Source organism: Bactrocera oleae, chromosome 5 (assembly GCF_042242935.1).
Source record: "Bactrocera oleae isolate idBacOlea1 chromosome 5, idBacOlea1, whole genome shotgun sequence".
NCBI lineage: Eukaryota > Metazoa > Arthropoda > Insecta > Diptera > Tephritidae > Bactrocera > Bactrocera oleae.
Genome location: NC_091539.1, coordinates 986267 through 1010043, shown reverse-complemented (window position 1 = coordinate 1010043; position 23777 = coordinate 986267). Strand labels below are relative to the sequence as shown.

The 23777-nt window shown below is 39.5% G+C and overlaps 1 protein-coding gene across 7 annotated transcripts in view; it reads left to right on the top strand.

Annotated features, from left to right (window-relative positions):
* Window positions 1-23777, top strand: part of sdt (stardust) — a 134195-nt gene that overhangs the window by 99240 nt on the left and 11178 nt on the right. For 2 of the 7 annotated variants that reach the window (XM_070110094.1, XM_070110096.1), the window contains 4 exons: window positions 2530-2696; window positions 2762-2856; window positions 4522-4758; window positions 7995-8192. In XM_070110094.1, the coding sequence (XP_069966195.1) occupies window positions 2530-2696; window positions 2762-2856; window positions 4522-4758; window positions 7995-8192 (697 nt within the window). Of the gene's footprint in view, window positions 1-2529; window positions 2697-2761; window positions 2857-3621; window positions 4759-7994; window positions 8193-17251; window positions 17909-23777 lie in introns of those variants that run through there. The other 5 variants (XM_036359288.2, XM_070110097.1, XM_036359281.2 and 2 more) reach the window with 4 other exon arrangements.

Below are 23777 nucleotides of genomic sequence, written 5' to 3'. Positions count from 1 at the left end.
ATCGCATTTAACATGTTTTCTTGTTTTGGCTTTATTTGTGGGAATTCTCTGCAGCATTATGCCACTCGCAGACTAACAACTCGCTGCGCGAGCTAAGATGAATTTACTTAAATATGTTTCCATCATTTGCTCGCCGCCAATATCACTTTCATATGCGCATTCTTACTGAAATTACTTTGCCTCAGCTGTGCTGAAATCATACAAGTAATTGCCAGTTGCACACCTGTGTGGCAAGGTAAACATTTGCCTCACATTTTTCCCAGATTTGCCGTAATTACGGCGAGTGAAAAACAATTTTCGTAATTAGAAATTATCAGCTAAAAGCAATTTTCCACCGGCAAATGCAGGCGACGACCTAAATGCCGCATGCAACAGGCGCAGCCATGCATGTGTCGTACAGCTGGCAGTCGAACACATAGCGTAGAGCAAGGTTTACCTGCCTGCGAGGCATACATACACACACAAAGCACCGAAGCAGGCAAATAAATAAACGGCGCTGGAAATTTTCCTTTCTTCACGCTGCAACGTTAAGTTATGCGGCAGTGCAAGGTACAAGCAAATACATATAGACGCATACGCTCCTCCGCTGTGCCAGCCGTAACAACATTTCTCGTCTTTCACCGCTTTCTGGAACTATGCTTGCCACACAGCTGCAGTTGTTGTTGTTATTGGTAATTTAATATTGCACTGTGTTAACTATCAACACATCTCACCAATATTGCAACGTCGTCTTCATGCGCCGTTTATGGGCCATACTTAATGCCTCATTGGCTGGCTTTTATTTACCATATTGACCTACTCGCTTACCGAATGCCTCTCCAGCGTTGTTTGTATGCATGTTGCATACACTTTTGCTCTGTCCTCCCTTGCCTGCGCAACTGTTTCGTTAGTTTAAATGTTCTGCTGGCTTTTCCTCATATACCACGCAGTTCTTCGACGTGTTTTCAGCGGCACTTTCAGCTTCACTGGCTTCAATTGTACCGTTATCACTATGCGAAGTGGTAGACAATGAACGCTTTTGCTTATTTTATGACAGTTTTGGTTATAGCAACACAGAAATCAGGCGTGTGAAAGACACACCACCAACCAAGCGCGGCAGTAAGAGCGAGCTCAAAGCGAACGCAACGCTAGGCATGTGTGTGACCATATCTTACACTGAAAGCGCAAATAATGAAAAATCACCTGCTTTTGCAGACTTGCTCGTTTCCGCACTGCTTCTGCAAGTTTGCTTTGTCTCGTCTTCTTCGACTTCGTTTCGACACTATTTACTTTGGTTGGAATTCCTTACCTTCGCTCTTGCCACACCGCTCAACGACGTTTGCTTTTGTTCGTTCTAAATGAACCGAAATGTTCAATTTGCGCGTTTGTCAATATTTATTCTGTGGCCATTGTCATCTGGTGCGCGGCGCGCTCGAGCGTATGTCGCAGGTATTGGATTTGGCAGCATGGAACTCGCAGCCGCTAAACCTCGTTCGCCTGTTCGCAGCGGCCATCAATTGAATGCTCAACACATTTAGAATATGTTCGGAATGTGTGTGTGTTTGTTGTTGTTTTTAATCAACATAACTACAATGTAATCTCGCTGCCTAATCTTTGTGTATTTGAGCAACTCATTTCGAGTCTCCCAACAAATGCTGTATTGCGCGCTGTGAAAACATATTTCATAGCAATTTCCGGCCATTAAATCCGAAAAGTGGCTGCCGCATATACCCACGCCCACATTTTCGGCTGTTAAATAAATTGCTTTAATTATGTTCGCTGACTGCAAGTGATTGAAAAACTGTAAATTGGAAAATTGTGCTGTCGCTATTAGAACTTCGGCGACTTCTTTCATAAATATTGAGCAATATGACTGTGAATTCTACACTTTTTCGAAACTGTTTTACTCTGGACGAAGCAGATACTCCTATATAGCCTAGGCGTAGAAAACTCGACAGAGCTTCATTATTTAACGCCATTAAATAGGACTTAGAACTGATATATTATTCGCAGAATATAAACAAAGCTCCTTGAGACCACTTAAATTTCAGAACTTCGAGCTTATGGTTACTACATTTAGTTGTTTGGAAAAAGTAGCGCTTGACATGCATTTAAATAAGCTTAGATTTAACAGTTTAGTGTCATATTAAAAAGCATAGAAAAAGCGGGCCGTGAAAATATAGGCTTAAGAATAGCCGAATGTCAATACTTGCTTTCCAGTCAATGAACTATCAATAAGATGCAAGTTTGAGAAACAAAACTATAAACTTAGTTATCCAGCAGCATTTAGGTAGGCGTAAGCCGAACTCAGCCATTGGAAAAGTCGCTTGCCTGCTACTTGATCTACTACATAATTGCACGAACGGAGACTTCTTTAAAATTGCGCGCAAAGCTCGTTGTGTTTGATTTTTGGTGAGAGCTTTCAGTGCCGCTGATTTATCAACATTTTACTCGCTTTTGTCAGCAATGCTTTTTTTTTTTGTTAAATATTAAGTTTTTGTGTCTCTTGCTAACAAATGTAATATCCATTATCTTGTTCTCTCTTTGCAGGCCTCGCCGTCGTTCTGGCTCCAGCATAGTCGTTATTGATGGTGACGATTTGAAGCCATGCTTACCGGACGACTATATTAGTAGTCAGCATTATCGACAGCATTCTGGTGAGAGCAAAGAAATCGATCAGGAAATGTTGACAATGCTTTCAGTTAATCAAGATAATGGTGAGTTATGGTGTAAGCAAGCTGCAAAGCACACTCTCATTAATACGCACGAATTTTCGCCATAGGTCCACATCGTGAGATGGCTGTCGATTGTCCAGATAATTTTATCGCGCGTAATAAGACACCACCACGTTATCCACCACCACACCGTCCACCACAGGTAAATAGTCTTAGGCTTGACGGGAAGTCAAGAATGAAGCCAAGCACAACAGCACTGAAAAAGTACTGCACCATTTACTCAAACACCCTACCCAATAAGCACAAACGCATGCAAGCATTAAATAATAGCTCACCCAACACACTCACACTCACCTTCACCAAAAACCCAAAACTCTCAAAACAACACACTGACACACAGTCATCAGCGACACACTCACTACACTCATCACAAAAATCAGCAATGTCTATAACAACAACAATGACTGACAGCTCATCAACACCACCACCATCACCACCATCACTACCAAACACTCCCCCACCCAACTTGCACAAAACACACAAATCACTTGCAACCCACAACGCTTCTCTCATGAACGTAACCAACACCGACAACGACACCGACACCGACACTAACCAATTTGCCACACAATGTGTAGAATTATTTAACGGTAATGGTAACAGACTAATCGTTACGTATCATTCTAAATGCGACTCATCGCCGTCGACAACACCATTACCAACAAAAACAACCACAATATGCACCATGCCAACAAATACATCACCGACATCATCAAACGACACCACAACGACATACACCAAAATTGCGCTACTCAATGATACGCACACACTGTTGCAACAACAAAATTTGTACAACCAACAACATCAATTGAAATTGGAACAAATTGAAAATTTCGAAAACAATTTGGCCACCGCAACGCCGGCACCAACACAAAACGCACAACAAACACAAATTGGCAATATGCAGCCACCAACACAATACAAAACCAATAACAATACACCACAACAACAGACACCGACTGCAACACACAACAGCAATGGCGTTGGCAATAAGCAGGCTTTGCCGACGCCGAATAATAAGTACGGCGCCGCCAGCAGCAATCCCAATGGCAGCAACAGCGGTGAGGAGTTCGAATTGGTGGCCATCGATGGTGGGCTGCTGCAACGCGCCGGCTCTGCTTCCTTTTCGTCCTCGTGCGAGGATTCGATCGGCAAGAGCTCCTACGATTCCATTGCCTATTGTCATTTACATAACAAGCAAAACAACAACATCAACAGTCTCAACAACAATAACATAAACAACAATCAACACAACAACACGAGCAATTCATCTAATTCATCAACGCCAACGAAGCGTGGTTGCGGCGGTATTGCCGGTGGCGCTGGCGATAGTAGCGGCTCGAACGGCTCGTCGCCTTGCGCCAACGCAGCGCCATTGATTGACGGTTTGTGCGGCGCTCCACCCGAGTATGAGCTGCTGCCGGTTTCGATGTGCAAGCAAGTGGCTGCGAGTCTCTTGCAGCCATCGTCGGTTAAGCACCGCGAGCTGCCCGTCGACGTGCCGGACAGTTTCATAGAGATCGTGAAGACGCCGCCGCGCTATCCGCCGCCACCACATCTGTCGTCGCTTTCATCGCAGCTGTCATCGAACTCGTCCACTTCGACAGCCAACACTACACTGACGCACATCAACTCATCGTCAAACTCATCCACCAACAACAATAATCACAACAACAGTCACACTAATGATAACTCCTTCTCGCCCACGTGTTCCTCCATCTCGGGCTCATATTCGGCGCTGGCATCCATCTCGGCCACGGGTGTCGCAACACTGTCCGCATGCTCGCCGCTCTCCACGGATCATCAGTCAAAATCAGCAAGCACAAAGTCAACGTCCGGCTGTCATCCACTGAAACAGTTGGTTAAACAGAAGAGTCTGATATCGTTGGGCTCGCTGAGTGGCTCCGCGGAGAAATTAGATAAATCAACAGCAACGCAACGTCAACAACCGCAACCGCAAGTGCCAACGGGTGGCGGCACAAGTGCGGTCGATGGCTGCTTGGTGAGCAAAAGTGCCAAGACGTCATCCAAGCGCAACGATGAGGTATTACAACCACTTGTTTCACACTCCTCTGTCCACTTCACTATGTAAACTTTGCAAGAATTCTGTAATACGTTGTGTCTTCCACATCTTCCGGTTGCACCGTTGTGTCAAGCAGGCGAGAACCGACTGCAATTTGCTTCAGCGTGCTCGTAGCCACTCCTTTGTCCTCCCCGTTTGCCGCTACTACGCTTTGGTAGTGGCAACACTTGTGTATATTTTACTTTTCCAATTATTTTTCTTTTTATTTCTTTTGGTTTTTCGTAGTTGTATCATCTTTGTAGTTTGCTTTAGTTTATTTCACATTATTTTTAGTGCTCCATTTGTATGTAAGCTGTAACTGTAAAGAGAAAGGTATGCATTTTGTGCTAGCATGGTTTGGATCCAATTTTATACTTAGCCCTCTCCGCCTGAACTGCCTCCAACTGCTAAAGCGTCTTCCTAAAAAAGCTGTCGTGCTTTGTAAGCTCGCACGTAAACCCATTTTCCCGCTTAAGCTGCTGCGACTATGCTGTACCAATTGCTATCGCCGTCACAAACATCTTTTGTCTTTATTGTAAGCATTTAATCACGGCCACACGCGCTTAGATTTCCGTTTTCATAAAATTTTGACACTTACAACATAGCTCGCATTGTTGGCGCTTTTCGCTCTGCTGCGCTCGAAAAAAAATTTAAGAACGCGCGAGTCATATATTTCAGTGTACTCACAGCATTGATCACCTCATAGCGTTCTCAAAGTACGGCGATTCTTAAGTGTTTTCGCATGTCTTGTCACATACCGATTGCGCGTTGCAGATATTGCTCGAATTTCAAGAGTGGGCGTGTCCCATTAACAAATCGTACTACCATAAATATTTCTGCGCGCATTAGCTTCAGTATACTGCGCGTACACATGTATGTAATTCACCGCGCGCGTACAGCATTTTCAGCGTGTGTCACCGCTAAGCAGCCACCGCTGTGTGTGTGCAATACTTTTCCATTATGTTGACAGTTATGATGCATGAAATGATTGTGTTGCCAAATGAACGCGCGTTAGCTGCTGTTGGCAACGCCGCCTCAAACAAGTGGCGCGCTAGTGCAACTGTTGCTGCCACACATGTTGCGCGTGGCAGGCGTGCTGTTTTGAAATGGCTGGGGCGAAATTTTATTTTATGAGCAACGCATACGTAATATCGCCACTACATCGATGTCAAGTCGTTGTCACAGCGCGCTCATAAATTTCCAAATTTTCAGCCAAAAACCGGCAGATTATGTGTGCAAATGCAGAAAAGCAAAGTGCGACGGGCAACATGCGCTGCGCGATCAAACGCTGGCGTTTACCAGCGCGTATAAAACTATATGCTGGCAGCGCAGCAATTGTTGTCATATTTTATGACACTTTTTGTGGCGCTTTTCTGCTTTTCTTGTTGCATGCATGAATCAGCGCCAAACGCTTGCAGCTGCGCTTTTCAAGTAAGCATTACAAGTTTTGCTTTGTAGGAGCGCGCTTGAATTCATGCTTCGCTATTCATTCTGAAATATAAAGACACGCTTTGCGCGTCAGTCGCATGAGATAACTGTCTCACTTTTTGCTTGAAGCTTTGGTGCTCGTGCCGCCTGCTCACGCTGCCGCGGTAATGTGTGTGCCTCGGACTGTGCGTTTGCTGCTTTGCGCTTTGCTGAGTATGACACTTTTAGCGCCGAATTTTGTGACTGTCATAGTTAGCAATTTAGTCAATTTAGTTGAGGTTATGTTGCAAATGTTGTGTGGAAATTTTCGCAGCTTAACTAGTTTAATTCCGCATTTGCTCTAAAACTATTTGTCGCGCTTCTATTTTGCATGCCTTTGCGTGCCTTCTGCAATTACCTTTGCTAGATAAAATACAATATTTCAAATTGCAATCTCACTTAAAATGGCTGCACTAGCGCTTGAGCTATGAAAAATTAAATTTCGCATTTTAAAAAACCAACGCCAGCACGCCCCCACAGACACGTACAAAAGCTCTCAACTCCGCAAGCACGGCACACCACGCGCCCCCAGCGCCTGTGTCTTGCCACGCCAACCAACACTCGCGCGTGTACTTAGCTGCCATGCGAGTGCCGCCGGAAATTAAGGCAATAATAATAATTTTAAATGTTGCCGGCGCTGACGTGTCTCCCTCACAACTTGCCGCGACGCGCTTGTGAGCCGTGTGAAAATCGCTATTACCACTGCTTTGCCTACATAACCGTAAACGTTATGGCGCACTTTGTATGATGTGTTGCATGGTAGCACATGTTGCAGATGCTTATCACACGGACAACGACCAATGCAGACTTGCCACAAACTCGTCTGTTCGCAGCTGGTAGCATTTCAATTGCATGACTAAGCGGTAATACGTTTGGATACGGCATGTATGCACATAAGTTTTCGGCGTTGACCTGCAAACGTTCAGCATGCGGGTTGGGCAACTAATCCCATGTTGCAACGGTGTGCAGTAGGGCGTCGCAGGCGATGCAAATCGACACAATTTTTTGAAATTTTTTGCGGGTTGTAGGCAAAAATGAGAAAAGCGTACAAAATAGTCAAATTAATTTTGCACCAAGTAGTAGCGCCTGGTTTCCAATAAAAATATGTCAAATAGTGAATACATTTTGGCTAAGCGGCAAGCTCCTAATTGGCAACAGACTAGTTGTCGCAAAGGCAGACCTTTGCCAGTTAACCACACGTACTCATATGTCAAAGCGCGCACAGCCAGTTCGCTGACCAAAAAAATTGTAAGAAAACGCACTTTCCTCACAAAATCTTTGTGCAAACAATTTATACTTTTTCTCAATTTTTAATTTTTTTATTTTGCAATTAAATTCCGCCCTCTTGTAAAACGTATTGTGCTGGCCCACGCGTTGCTTGCTTGCTCCACTACACCTGCAGTAAAAACATTTGAAATTGTAAAATAAAACATAGCAACCTTGAATTTCGCATGAAAAAGCCTCTAACGTAAGCAGCAACACCGTTAACATTTGCCACAGGCGTCTGAAAACACCGCTCCACACTTTTATATTTTCATTAAACTTTAACACACGCATACTCACCAACTCGCTTACATAAACTCATCTTTTCCAACTATGCGACACGCTCGTACCAAAAATAACGCAACTAACCGCTACTAATCAAAGCTACTAAAACCGTTAACGCTAAAATTGAACAACACAAACTATTTGCTAAACATTCCTATGATTTCGCTAATCACACTTTGTTTTTCTTGCCATGCGCCGCGCAGTTGAATGGCTCTGTGAAGCCCGTGCCGCCGCCGCGTGATCACCTGCGCGTCGAAAAGGATGGCCGCCTGATAAGCCGCACGCCCGCGCCGCAACTGCCAGATCGGCGTTTGGCCAGCAGTGGCGTAGGCGCGCCACAGCAGATAGCGCAGATTGTCGAGCCGACGCTGGAGCAGCTGGACAGCATCAAAAAGTACCAGGTAAGTGCACAGATTTTTATGCTGAATATTTATATTTGCAAAAATACTGCAAGCGTGCGAAATATACGCAGGTTGCAAGCGCGTTTGAAAGCGCGGTTGCACATGCCACTAATAAAGTGCCGTTAACTACTCGCTATGCCAGCTGCCTAAAAGTATGCAACGTAATTGCGCGGCGCGCTTTTTTGCAGCTGTTTGATTAGATGTTGGCAATACATTGGTGTTAAAATTGTTGCTTTTTACAGCACGGATTTGTTGTCTGCGCGCTTTCCGCTTGATTTAGCATATTAATGCATTTCACACGTTTTACGAGCGCATAAATTTGTATAACAAAGTAGTTTTGCGATTTATGGGCCACAAGCGTCCGCTGTGTGTTAGAATATTAAAGTTTATGTGGAATTGTAGTACGGAAATATTGTGGTTCTAGCGTATGCGCGTTTTGTAAGTAGGTAGTGTGAGCGCCTTGTAAGAATATATGAAAGTAAGGGTGTAGTACTAGTTAATTACTTGAGACGTTAAGCTCGAGGTCTGTTCGAACTTTTGCCATTCGCGCTTTAAAAAGTTAAGGTAAAAAAAAATTGGAAAAGCAAGCCTTACTATACCAGCTGTTCAAACATATAACGGTAAATCGTTTGAGTGTGAAGTTGGCTGCGAAAAAATTCAATAAGATCAGCTGTTATCATTAAACGAAATCAACTTAGTGAACGAACCAAGAGTAAGTTAATATAATATGCAAGTGCTCAAGTGTAACTAATATCCAACAACTATTCAGAGCTGACTGACACCTTTACGCACATATATTTTCACATTAAAATAAAAATAAAAAAATTAAAAATCTTAAGCAGTTTGTGACCCACAAATCTGATTGCACGAAGTATTTGTCGTAGAATGACGTTTTTATACCACACCGCCGAATAAAGGTTACAGTTATGCACCGCGCTCGAATGCCACGCCCATGGCGGTACACACGGCTGAACGGTTCAAGAACACGCGACGCAAAACATGCAAAGTGCAAATAATGTGGAGTAGAAATCAAAAGTGCATGAGAAAAGAGCTGCCAGCAAAAGCGCAAATACCACCGCTTGGCGAGGACGCGAGGGGCGCTGCGGGCGCGTATGAATAATGAGCACAGTACAGCAGCAAACAAATAGTGAATAAAAGCAGCGAGAGTGCATTGAAAAATGATATTGGAAATTCAATGAATTCAACCGCAGCGAAGAGGAACTGCTGTAACGCCAAATAGAACAACAACGCCACTAAGTGTAATTTGTAACGTTAACAACAAATGCAGGAAAATATACAACACGCGAGTTTGATGGCCGCAAGCACACACATAAATAATGCATTGGGGGTGGGAAAGTGAGGTTAGAACATAAATAATGCATGGCAGTAAGGCAGGTAACAGCAGAAAAGTAAGTGGGTGCAACAGCAAGTGGCGTTGCCTACTGATAGCACATATACAACACTGAGTAAACAGCAGTCTAGCGCAACAGTGTAATACCAGCTGCAGCACTGCGCCGCTGCGCAAAGAAAAATAGCTAAAAATAAATGAAATAAAAAGAAAAAATGCATATACACAATGCACAAATAAATACAAATGAGTGGCGGAAATGTCGGTGATGCAGGCGACATGCAACAAAGCCCATTACGCTTTGGTAAATAACCAGCTTAGGCAACGGCAGTGGTACGACACGGTGCGCGGCGCGTGCTTGCAATCGAAATGGAAAGCGCATTGCGGTGGCGAGCGTGTGAGTGAGTGTATGAGCGGCTGAGTGAGGGTTGCGAAGGCAGCAAATCAATGCATGCTTTGTGGCGTGGTGTGGCAAATGATGGCGCATGACAATGTAATGCGCGCGCGCTGGGCCACGTTGCGCCAACAGAATTGTGTGGCAGAGATGGTACAAAAATAACTGGAAATGTTTAAATTTAAGTAAATATTTGATTTGGTTTAGTTGGCAAAGTGCATAAGCGGTAAAATGTGTGGAATGGCGTAGAAAGACTTATGAATATTGACAGTGAGTTTGTGGCAGACAAAGCGCTAAGCTGAATGGTTACCGATGAGCGAAGATTGCAAAAAAAATACTGCTGCTAAAAGTGCAAATACAATGCAAGACACGATACGCATAAATTACAACGAATTGAAGTTGGTTTGCGAAGAATTGTAAATGGAATAAACTTAGTTTGCGCATAGTCTCTCCTCAAGCGCAGCATGCTGTAGGAGTATACAAGAAAAAAGCTAAGAAAATTATAATAAAACTAGTTTAATAAAGTAATACAATGAAAGCAAACTACACGCATTTAATAAGCAATAATACTGAGGCTTAAATGCGGCGCCTGCTACTAAACCTACCACTAAACCACAAAGTTAACTAAAACGTGTAAAAGCAGTGAGCGCCTTTAACACAGTTTCAGTGGCGCTGTTTGTCATTAGCCAGCCGCCTTAAATCACTTTTGTGTGCACTTACTTGATGTGCCAGCTCATGCCATTGCACGTACGGAGTTTGCTTAAACTACAACACCTAATCACGCTCCGGCGCGCACTGACAGTAAAGTTCAACGCCTGCAAGTGTGCTCACAGCCCTTAAGTGCTACGTAAGTGCGCAATCACCTGCGTAACTTTTGCGATAACTTGCCACATGAAGCTGACCGCCGCCAACAACAAGCCATTGGTTGTTGTAAGTACCTGGCATATTACTTGAGTCATGAATTTGAGTGGCGGAAACCTTGCGGCGCTGTGTGGCAGTTTATGCCTCCTAATAACAACAAATTGAGTCGAGAACTTTGCGTATAAAAATTAATAGAGTTGAGCGCGAATTACGAGCGCACACACGCGCATACGCAAATGAGTTGCTGTTTGCTTTGTGTGCGTATGAACGCATTGACAGCGTTGACAGCGCTGACGCAGGGTTGCCTTGTGCGAATGACAGTAAATATGGCATGCGACGCGTTGTAAGAGCGGTTGACAACTTCCGGCGACAGTGGCAAGAAAAGGCAGTGGCGCTCAAACTGAAAGTAAATATACGCTTGCTAATAATAGCGCTGCGGGAAGTTTGCAAAGTCGGCCAAGCAGCAGGAAGTGCGAAAAGTGTGAGCGCGTCGCATTAGTTGGGTGAAGAGTGCGCCGGGAATACTCTGCGAGTAGCAATGAAGTGTCAAAGTGTCGAAGTGTCACAACGAAGAAATTGTGGAAATTTTCTACTTGAAACTTATTATGCAAATTTACGTTACAGTAACAAAAAGCGTCGTTGCAACGAGTTGCACGGCTGCGACAAAGAGCGGCAACGCAGAACACAGCGAGTGTGAGTGAACTGCGGCCTCCACAAGGCTTTGTTATTTAAGCAAATAGCGTGTATATTTCTCAACACCGGCATGTTGCGCAACGAAATCGATATTGTGGGCCAAGTTGTGCAGCAAGCAGTAAAAGCCTGACACACCCACGCACTACGCCGTCAGCGTAGCGCCGCCACACCGTTCAAGTGCTTTGTCTACAGTTACCATTTATGTGAACTACCTCACTTTATTGCCGCTGTTGTATATATACTTTTGGTTAAAAGTGTATAATCCCTGCGCGACCCATTCCACCTTGCGCGCGATTTCCTTACTTTCACTACGTTGAAGTGTCGTTTGAGCGCCACGACATTTATGAACTTGAGCTCATTTCTTACACTATTTTCGGTTGACCCATGCTATTAAGTGCTCTTCTTTCAGCGGTGGCCTCTGTGCTTTTTATGATGGCGCCATCAGCGTGAAATGACCCGGTTGGCCATGTCATACAGCTCGTTCATCCGCTCATCGTACAGCAGTGGCTAAAAACTGTCAAACGTCTATAAAAGAGTATATATATTTACGTACGTTGTAAGAAATATGTGTCACAGCTAGTTGTTGCTTTTGTTTTTCCTGTCGTTTAGCCGGTTCTAGCTGGTTCAAATGGCGCTTTTTGCCTGTCTTCGACTACAAACGAATTTGATGCCATGTCGCGCGCTTAATCTCTTCTATTTCCTTTTTCTGCTTGCATTTTCTTTTTTTTTCTCAAATAATACAGTGTGTGCGCTTTGGAGTTTTTTAATTTGAAGAATATTTTAACGGCAGCTACGCTCGCGATAATGCTAAATATGCTAGCAACATTTTGCATTGTCTTCTTTTCGAGTTAATTTCGCCACCTACTTCTCCTGTTGAGTGTCATATAATAATATATTTGAACTCTGTCGTCTTTCTTCACTTTAGCGGCTATTAAAAATGCATTTATTTTAAAGCTTAGTTTGGTTCAATTTCCGATGTCATTACATATTATAGTCGGGAACTTTAATGCGGCTCTTCGGGGGTTCCAAGTCAATCTAAGACGATTTGCGGCTGTTTTCAAACGTTTCTAAACATCACCGCACTTCAGCAGATAATTTTAGATGTCTGAAATGGAAGAGCTTTCACATAAAGCTCAGCTTATGAAGCTTTGTGGAACGATTCGGGGTTTTGAAGAAAAATCTGGTATATGAACACAGTTACACATATAACCGAGGTTATTTTAGATATCTGAAATGGAAGAGCTTTCACATAAAAGCTCAACTTATGTAGCTTTGTGGAACGATTCGGGGTTTTGAAGAAAAATCTGGTATATGAACACAGTTACACATATAACCGAGATTATTTTAGATATTTGAAATGGAAGAGCTTTCACATAAAGCTCAACTTATGTAGCTTTGTGGAACGATTCGGGGTTTTGAAGAAAAATCTGGTATATGAACACAGTTACACATATAACCGAGATTATTTTAGATATCTGAAATGGAAGAGCTTTCACATAAAAGCTCAACTTATGTAGCTTTGTGGAACGATTTAGGGTTTTGAAGAAAAATCTGGTATATGAACACAGTTACACATATAACCGAGGTAATTTTAGATGTCTGGCATGGAAGAGCTTTTACATAGAAGCTCAGCTTATGTAGCTTTGTGGAACGATTCGGGGTTTTGAAGAAAAATCTGGTATATGAACGCGGTTAAACATATTATCTCTACTGCTGGTTAGTGGTGGCTTATTAACTTACTATCCACAATTTGTTTCAGAGAAATCAACTTTTTCCATTTTCCAACAGCTTCGTTTTTAAACTCTACTTTTCTTTTCACTAGCCATTCGTAACACCCTGTATTTGTATACGCATTGCATATATTGCGCGCGAAGTGTTTTAACGCGGTTAAGCACAGCTTAATGTTGACAAACAACAATAAAAATTGAAACGTCACCGTGGTTGGGGTTTTTCAGGGAATGTTCGTGCGCCGCATTAGTTGAAATGCTTCAGTATGCAAATACAAACAACATTTGCATACTTGTATTCATACGAAAGTGTGTGTGTAGAAGAATTGAAAAAATCCGGCCACCTGGACCTCAGGTGCATTGTTTACTTGCGCACCGCGTGGACCACCCTTTTTATGAGGTTGAGCGCCCATTTGCATCAGTTGTTGTTGTGTTTCGATTTTTTTTTGTTTATTTTATGCTGTTTATTGTGATTTCGTGAAATGCTAATTAGCTTTGCGTTCCGAACCAGTTCAAGCAATAGTAAAAAACAGCGCAAGATAATAAACATAAAGGCAAGAGACAGATTAAAGCTTAGGAAAGCTGTGTGCCACATAGTATTTGTTTTTGTATTTGTTTTTTTGTTTACTTTATAGTATTCAAATGTTTTCTTTGGCATTCGCACCCAAAAAAATGCAGCAGAACAGGTTCCACAAACAATAGGCGATGCGGCAAGGCAAACCGCGTTGGCCGAGGAATGCCAACCGAAGTTCAGCAATAAACAAGCTCATCGGCTGCTTCGCGCACATATTTCAACACACATGTACATACATACTAATACGTCTACTTAGCTGAAGTTAGACAGATTGATACAACAAGATAGAGTTTATACTAAACTGGTGCTAAAACAAAAGCGCTAGTGTCAACTCTGCCGTATTTATTTTTTCGAAAAATAGGAAAGCAGTTTTCAATAACGGTAATCCGTGGCCGTTGGAAAGCATCTTATGAAATCTGTCAGCTAAAAGAAGTCGGTTTAAACCTTTTGTAGGACCATTTTAAGCATTCGAGAGAACTATGCTATGCAAGATCTTTGGAGCCGCCCGTGTGAGCGATGAATGTCGAAGAAGTTGGAACTACGAACTGTATGAGCTCTACGTCAGCATGTATATAGTTAAGCGTATGAAAATCTAACTAATGCGCTCGTTAGGCCATGTGGTTCGTATGGAAGATGTTGCGCCAGCGAAAAGCTCCTACGACTCGAGATCCGTGGTAGGAGAGCGTAAGCAAGGGCGCCCATGCATTCAATGGAAATATCAAGTGCATAGCGATCTGTCTGCACTGGGGATGTACAACTGGCCTGACCTCGCAAACTGAATTACGAAGTTTGGTGTTCTCGGCCCCAAAGAAAGAAGAAGAAGTACCCTTCATTTACTAGTTAAAATCAATTCATATGTCCTCACAGTGGAGGCATAGTATTCAGTTGATAATTTTGTATGACTGATGGAGTATATATATATATATTTTTCCTTTCTGTAGTAAACGCGACACTCAGTTGCTCAAAACTCCATAGAGCACTGTGCATGTCTGGGTCTATAAATGTAGATGAATATATAAATAAATAAGTAATTTAACAGGTGCGCAATACGAACGCACAACACACGCCCAGCGACCCTTACTCTGTTTGCTTTCAGCCGACGCTGACGATATTATTTCCGCCATCAGGCTATTGACCACTACTGAGGATGTGGTAACACAATCAACTGCGGCGCTACACATACATTCATGCATACATATGCGCCAGACAGCTGTTGGTGAGTGCGTGGCGGAAAGGTGTGCACTGAGTTTGGTATGGAGAGCAGTGAGCAGAATTGCAATGGAGTACAACATTACTAACAATTAGCGCGATGTCAGCGCTATAGCGCACTTACGTCTAGTAAATTCCAAACTAAGTCATTGCGCGTGTGTGTGTCGTTGCGTGCATGTTAGGCTGTTTAGACTGTTAATTAAGCGTGCGCTGCGGTAATTACGCACACAGCTATAGTTATGGTTTTGTCAAGCGTTGCCTTACATGCACATGCACGCACACACTTTAGAGAGTGAATACACACGCATATGCAAATATCGCGTCGTCATAAGCGCACTCGCATGCAAATGCAATACTAAAGCGCGCCTGGTAACGCACAATTCTCACAAGTGCAAAGCGCGCGCTCACCGCTAACACTCACCTGTGCCTGTGTGGTGCGTGTGTGTGTGGAGTACTCGACTCTCCAGCGCTAAGCGCTCGCTGATAAGTGACAGGTGTTCGTGCGCCGAGTGGCGTATTTCCCACACAAATAATACACGTGTAAAAGCAAGTCAATACGCGCACTTCAGCGCCGATCACAGTGAGCACGGCATGCAAAATCTTTCGGAAAAGTGAACAAAAATGAATTATTAGCAAAAAATTTAACTAATTAAGTACTCCGCTATTATTAATTTCAATTAACTTCGCTTTTTTGCTTTTGCTTCGTGCAAATCGTGCAAAATTTTTATGTTTTTTTGTTGCTAATGCGCTTTTATCACAGATAAATATTTTACATTTTACACAGCTCAATTTTTGTCGCCGCTTAACAGCTTTTTCATGCTCAAGTGTTTTTTGCTGCTTGAATATTTGATGTTTTGTAGTCGAAAATAAACAATTACGTCAATCAATTGACATTTAAAACGCCTATTCAGCTGACGTCACTGTACTAGATTACAGCGCCGCGCATAAGCGAAGAGCGACCGTGTGGCGAAAAGAAAGTGTTAATCGGAGAGTTGTTAAATATAACAACGAGTATGCCATACATAACGAAATTACTTGCAGATAAAACATTTTCCCCCTAAAAAAAATATATCGAAAACGCATGTGAGAGTTTTCAACTAATATGTAAATGCTTTACAATACCCAAGCCCAACTTACTGCTTTTAAATTTTTAAGTTAATGTGAGGTTATCAGAAGCTGTTATTAAGTTCTTGCCCATGTTTACGTTTTGCGATCTCTGGACCATCAAAGTCTCGCCACTCTTTAACAAACCAAATGCAGCTCTGTTAGCTATGTTCATCACCAGCATCACTGACGTCACCAGCTTTTACATAAGAGCAGCATTCTCACTATTATACCCCTTTAACTGCTCTCTTCCGCAACGCTCTTAGCCGCTCATTGCGCTGTGTTTTGCGCCATTTGTAGCTGCAACTTTTACATTCCTGTGATAGACAGGTTAATGCAATTTAGTTGTGCTGCGCGTCACTGGCTGCACATCACTGGAAAAATTTAAAACACGTTAAGTGAATAACGTATGGCCTTAACTGTCTAGCTGTGTCTACTATATATTTGAACATTATTTTTAACTTGTTGTTGTTGGCGCGCATATACTCGTAGTTGTTGTGCTGGTTGATTGAAACCAGTAAGCCACAGTTGCCGTGGAAAAATGTTAGCAAACTTCGCACTCATGGCTGTTAGCCAAACGACAGGTATTTATGCATGTTGGAAACATAACTGCTGTAGAAGTTCTCGCTGCCTTTGCTAACTTTTTACGCTGGCTGAATGCGCCTATTTTTACCAGCACACTTGCAATCTCACAGCCAGTTGGGCTGGTGCGGCGCGCGGCAATAAGAAAACGCTGAAAATATAAATGGGAAAAGTGTAAAAAGCTAGGCAAGAATATTTTATTTTAAGCCGTGCATTGGCCCAGCAGCAGTGGAAAATGCAGGCGAGAGGGTTGCCAGCGCCGCGCACAGTGTGTGTTGTACAGTGGTGAACGGCTGGTGGTGTGGCGCGCGATTGTCATGACGCGCGATACAACTAGACAAGTCAAGTAGAAGTTGGTTTGCCTGGCTGGGACTGCGACTGTGTTTTTGCTTGTGCGCTTTGTTTGTGCCGGTCGCTTGGTTTGGCTGAAAATATTGTTGCTGGCTCAAACTGAAAACATATAACTGGTTTCTCGGCAGTGCCATTTGTGGTGTTAGACCGAACGACAGCAACGCGCATAGAATAAACGTAAAACACGAAACAGCGCATAACAGTTAATAAACAAACGCGGAAGCACGAAAGTGCTCGTTTTGGAGTGGTTAATGAACGCACCGAAAAATTGTGTACAAAACTAAAGATAAAAAACCGGAAACGCATCATTTCGCGCTGCTTTATGCAAACCAAACATTGAATTATATGTATAGACAGCAGCAAGCGTTAACTTGATTAAACATAACTAGAACAATGCAAGTAATCATAATGCAGCTTAGGGAAAGGCGCACCGCGCGCATCTATGCCTGAAATGAGTTGGGGCGCTTTGCGCTACATAATTGTTTGTTTTGTCTGCAGCGCACCCACACACTTACACACGCGCGCTCTCACACGTACTTACTTATACAAGCGCACGTTAACAAGTGCGCTGACAATGAGTTGGTCGAAAGCGTTGACTTGCCGTTGCTGTTATTGGCAACGCGCAAATCAGTTGTCATTTGTTTTGGCTAGAAGCAGTTGCGGTATCGTCGCGCTACGCTAGTGAACTGTGACGGGCACTGTTGAATTGAAATACGCGAAAGGCTACGGTGCTGATTATATATTTTTTGGTCCAACGCTGCAGTCACGCGCCGTTGCGACCTGCTAGAATACGGTTCTAGCAAAAGCTTGCTGGCGAAGTGGGCGCGTTGGCAATAAACGCCTAATGACACACGCGCAGCAAGCGCGTAAGCAGTTAGTAAATTTAATTAGCACGAAAATCGATTAAAATCGTGTTTTGCAAACAAACAAAAAAAAAGTTTAAATATGTGAAAAATAAAACTCTAAAAGTGCTAAAGGCTTTAAGTGTGCAAAATAATTTCATATTAGCCACACGGCAGTCTTTAACTTTACTGCATATAATATTGGCAAAATCTCAAATAAAGCAATAAAAAAACTCTATTAATTTTTAATGGCGAGCGCTTATCAGCGCGGTAACCAGGCGCAGTGCAAAAACACAGTGTTTGTGTGCAAGTATTAAGAATATAAGCGAGTAAACGTGCTAAAGCGCTCGCCGCATAGCAAACTTCTGTCTGCACAGTGCGCTGGAATGTGCTCACTCCACTTCCACCTACCTTTCACCTGTCGCTCGCCTACCACGCCACTCTACTACAGGCTTCCCTACGCGCCGCGCCGCGCCGCTGACTTCTACGCCACGACTAGGCATGACTCTTTGTTGACTGTCATAACTTGGCTATTTGCGTGCAATTTGTTGGCTTTTCGCTTATCGCATTTAGCTGGGGATAGCTAAGTTAGTCAACCACAAACGCAGACAAGGCGAGAGATTAGGGAAAAGTGAAAATCTATTAAAACGTAATTTATGATAAATGTAGAAATGGAAATTTCGCCTTTTCTGTGCTGACTGTGTGTAGAAGAACTAGTTAGAATGCGAAAATAAATTTTTCCAGTTAAAAAAGCAAAGTGGAAATAATATAATTTAACACGCCTGAAATGAAGCCGGGTCATACTGATCCACAAGTTTTTATACTACATTTTTAAGGCAATATAAACTTGGTGCTAAAACTGGATTTTTGTTGTTGAAAAATAACAAAAAAATACTAAACTTAAGTTAAAAATGCTGTTGGCACGATATTGGCCTTATACGAAGAGACTATAGTGCCAAAAGCACTGCGTTAGAGTATGCTCGCTTTTTAATTTTAGAGAAACGAGTGGAAATGCAGAATTTGGTTGTAATCGGTTCTACTTAACCGGAAAATACCCGAATCTATATCCAATTCAGGAATATTCAGCAATATTCTACTAGACTATTCGGGAAATGTTTTATTTCGGTACAAGCTACACAGCAACAGAAAATTTGGAAATTTATTTTTCTGAAGGCCGAAAAGTAGCACTTTTGGGCTTACCATATAGCCTTGATAAGTTTTTATTTACACTGAACAGGGTATATTAAGTTTACCATGAAGTTTGTAACACCCATAAGAAAGCGTCGCAGACCTTGTAAAATTTATATATAAATGATAAGCAGAACAAGCTGAGCCGGTTAAACCATGTGCGCCTGTCTCGTTCCTCAGTTTTTGAGATATCGCTCTGAAATTTTGCTCACATTCTTTTCCCTCAAAGAAGCTGCTCATTTGTCGGTACCACTGATATCGGATTACTATTGCATATAGCTGTCATACAAACTGCACGATCGACATCAATTTCTTGTAAGAATTTTTTTGTAATTGTGATAATTGTATTATAGCTGAGGTGTAATCGAAATAATCGTTTTTCTTGTTTTCTATTATTTTATGGGGCTTTACATCTTTGAATGAAGATTTTTTAAGGCTAATTAAAGTAGTTTGCAGACTATACGACAATTTTTTCTTTGCTATTGTTTTTTTTTATCTATCATCATTTCTATTTGCTCATGCCACTCATGTTTAATCAAAATATTAAACATTGCATGTATGTGTGTGCTTTTGCATTTATTTTTCGTTTGACTGGGAAACCGGTAGCGATGTTTGTAGCTCGAAGTTCGCTCGTTTGCACTTTTAATTGAAACCAAAAACTGGATTTTAAAAATAGAAAATTTTAAGCTTACATACAAACACACACATACAAGCTGCTAACTAGTGGCTGTATGTTAAGTTTTACAAGTAAATATTTTTTTTTTCATTTCACATATAAATTAATTTACATATAGTATATACATATATATTTCTACAAAAAAAGAAAAAAAAAAAAACCAAAAACAGTTAGCTTATCATGAAATAATAAAAAAGCAATGATATACATGTTTATGCATATATCTATAGAAAAACACGTTTGCCAGCGTGTGAAATCATTGCCGTGAAATTTTTTCGAAATTATTTGGCAATAAAAATTAAGTCAACTACGGAAAAAAACGGACAACAACACAAACAAACACATTGAAATGAGTAAAAGTTAATAAAAAGGTAAAAGTTGACATTAGAAAAGTCAGCTACGAACACTTGTGCGTATATTCGTTTGTGCGTGTGTGTATATATATGTGAGCAGCTGTTGCAATGCGCGCATAAAATGCTCGAATTTAACGGCAAGCAATAATTGGCCATTACCAAAAAGTGCTTTCGAATTTGCATGATTAGGCAGCGTTATTTACTTGCACATACATGTACTTATATACATACATACATATGTATGCATGAAAAATGTCTACAAAAAATATTTGAGGTTTAAAATAAATATTTAAATTATCTCTATGTGAAACAATTTAGAGCATATATACAGTAATACAAATAAAATTCAGGCGATGTTTAGTAAGTTTTTTTTTTTAATTTTAGAATAAATTTTTTTTTTTTTAAATCTTAAAATAAATATATTTTTATTTATAAAAATTCTTTTGTATGACATTTAGTTTATAAATTTATTTATAATTTTTTTTGTAATTTTTGTTTTTATAATTTAAAAAGTAATTTAAAATTACAGTAATACATATAAGTATAGGTAGAGACTCTTCTAACAAGGCACTATGAGAAAAACTTTATAGCATATATACAGTAATACAAAAAAAAAAGTCAGGCGATTTTATTATTTTTTTATTGAAATTTTATAATTAACATATTTTTAGGAATTTTTTTTTTTAATTTTTTTTAAAACATTTTTTTGAATATATTTTTATAACTATGGGAAACAATATATATACACAGTAATACAAATAAAAGTCAGGCGATGTTAAGTAATTTTTTCCTGAAATTTTAGAACCAAGATTTTTTATGACATTTTCGTTAAACATATTTTTTATAAATTTTTTTTTTAAATAAAATTTTTACAAAATTTTTTTAATAATTTTATTTTAGTTTTTTTTATATTTATTTGTTTTTTATAAATTTTTCTAAACGTTTTTAGTATATTTTTATAATTGCTTTTTTACTATACATTTTTTTTATACTTTTTGTTTACAAATTTTTTTATAAATTGTTTTTATAAAATTTCTTAGATATATTCGTTTTTATAATAGTTTTTTTTTTTAATAATTCTTATTTATTATTTTTTTGTGGTTTTCTTTATAATTGTTTTTTTTTCACAAATTTTTGTTTTTATAACATGTTTTATATAAGGTCCTTTTTATAAATATTTTTTTTTTATAAAGTTATTTTTATAAATATTTTTAAAAATTTTATTGTATTTTATAATGGTTTTTTGCAATTTTTTTCCATATTTTTTTTTTTTTTTATAAAATTTATTTTTACTATTTTTTGTTTAAATAATTTTTTTTATATTTTTTTATGCAACAAATGCGAGACATACATATTTATATATGTTTTCCTATATAAACGGGTAAAAGTAAGATAATTTGTTTTAATAACCAGCTAATGAATGCGCGCGCTAAGCGCTTAACAATCCGCGCACGTTCTCCGCGATTACGCATTTGGCTGTGGCACTATTATTTACGCTAGCAGCGCATGGATATGCGTATTGTTTTTCTGGAAATGCATACAATTAAATTTTATTGGCTTTTTTATGTCAAGCGTTTGTATGGGTACACGACTGGCTTAGCTAAAAACAAAAAAAAATCAAATAAAATAAAAAAAAATGAAATAAATTCGAAAATAAAATGAAAAATAAAGTAACAGGAAAGCCAGGTAAACAAAACTAAAATTCAATTGTACAAAAAATCCAGCAAAATTCCCGTGAGTCATATTTCAGCTTGTTTCCTTCTGCGCTCTTGCACACATACTAATGTACGTGTGTGTGCATATGTGTATGTTTGTTGTTGTAGGCGTCGCTAAAACCCATGCAAAATTACTTATTTGATATACACGCTCACATTTATGCATTAGGCTGCGTGTCAATCATTTTCCTACAGGGCATGCATGCCTCCATATGCGTTCTATAAACTCTACGAAGTATTGTATTTGTATCTATGCATGTGTGCTTGGGTATCCATATGTGCTTTAACTGTTGCTTTTGCATACGTTAGTCTGTCCAACAAAACACACGTACGACACAAACTAAATCAACCATATTAGTGGCAAACATGAATTTTTGTCAAGAAAAGCAGTCAAAATAAACAATTTATATTTTTAAATAGAAATGCAAAAGTGTTTTTGCAAAATGTGCTAACGAAAAATATTTTTTGTGTTCGTCACGTACTTGCGAAAAATTGCAGTGACAACAACAGAACTGTTTCAAAAATTGCACAACTTGGTGGGACAAACTTACATACATACATATATGAATTCTTTATATTGTATATAGTAAAAAATATATTTGTATACCAAAAAAATATATATGAGTACTATACACATATAGGTACATATGTACAACAACGTATATTGCTGCGTTGATCGCTGATTTACGAGTATAACTCTGCTACTTAGTTCATGCATTTGCATACATACACACATACATTCATGGCTGATAATAAATTTTTATCTTCTGCCAATAAAGTTTTAGCTGGCTACAAACAAAAATTTTTTACTTGCCAATAAGAATAATTTGTAATAAAATTCTAGTAATGAAATAAGGTTAAATAAAAGAAAAAAAATATAAAAAAAATTAATGATAAATTTTAAAACAAAACAAGAAAAACCGTTAACTAGTTATTTTTTTTACGAAAGTCTTTATTTATAAAATTTTTTTAATAACTGTTTTTTATAAATTTTTTTTATAAAACTTTTTTTTTATAACATTTTTTTATATCAAGGTTTTTATATCATGTTTTTTATAAATTTTTTTATAATATTTTATATAATATTTTTTATAATTTTTTTTATGATTTCTTGTTTATAATTTAAAAGAAAAAACTTTTTTATGCTAAAAATGCAAGATTTTTCCTATATGAATATGTAATACCCTTCACAAATTCAAAAGATTCCTTACAAGAACTTTGACTGGTCATATTATATGGCAGCTATATGCTGTAGTGACTTGATCTAAACAATCTTTTCGAAAATTAAACCACTGTCTTGGGCAATAATCCATGCCAAATTTTGTGAAGATATCTCGTCATATAAAAAAGTTGTCTATACAAGTAGTTGATTCCAATCGTTCAGTTTGTATGGCAGCTATATGCTATAGTGTACCGATATGGGCGGTTCCAACAAATGAGCAGCTTCTTGGGAATATCTCTTAAACTGAAGGACTCAGCTCGTCACTCTGAACACTTATATATATAAATAGTATTTTAAAGGGCCACCGACAGATCCTTCTGAGTGTTACAAACTACGTGTCAAACTTAATATATCCTGTTCAGGGTATAAAAATAAAAACAATTTTAATAAAAAAATAGAGAAAATAGATAACGTAAATAACCATGCCAAAAAAAAAATAAAATAAAATAACATAACATAACGTAACATAGCATAACATGCAACATAACTTAAAGTTTCATTATACGAAGACATGGACAAACGTAGTTATGTATTTGTATTATTAATTACTTACTGAAAAAATATTTATCATTTATTTTTTTTTGAAGTTTTCGTTGGTTGTATTTTCAAAATAAATTGAAATTAAATTTAAGCGCACGAAATATAATGTTAGCATTATTTCATTTAACATTTCAAACATTTCTTATAAATAAATATGTTTAATTTTTTTAAATTCATGCGCATATAGTATTTCTCAAATAACGCTT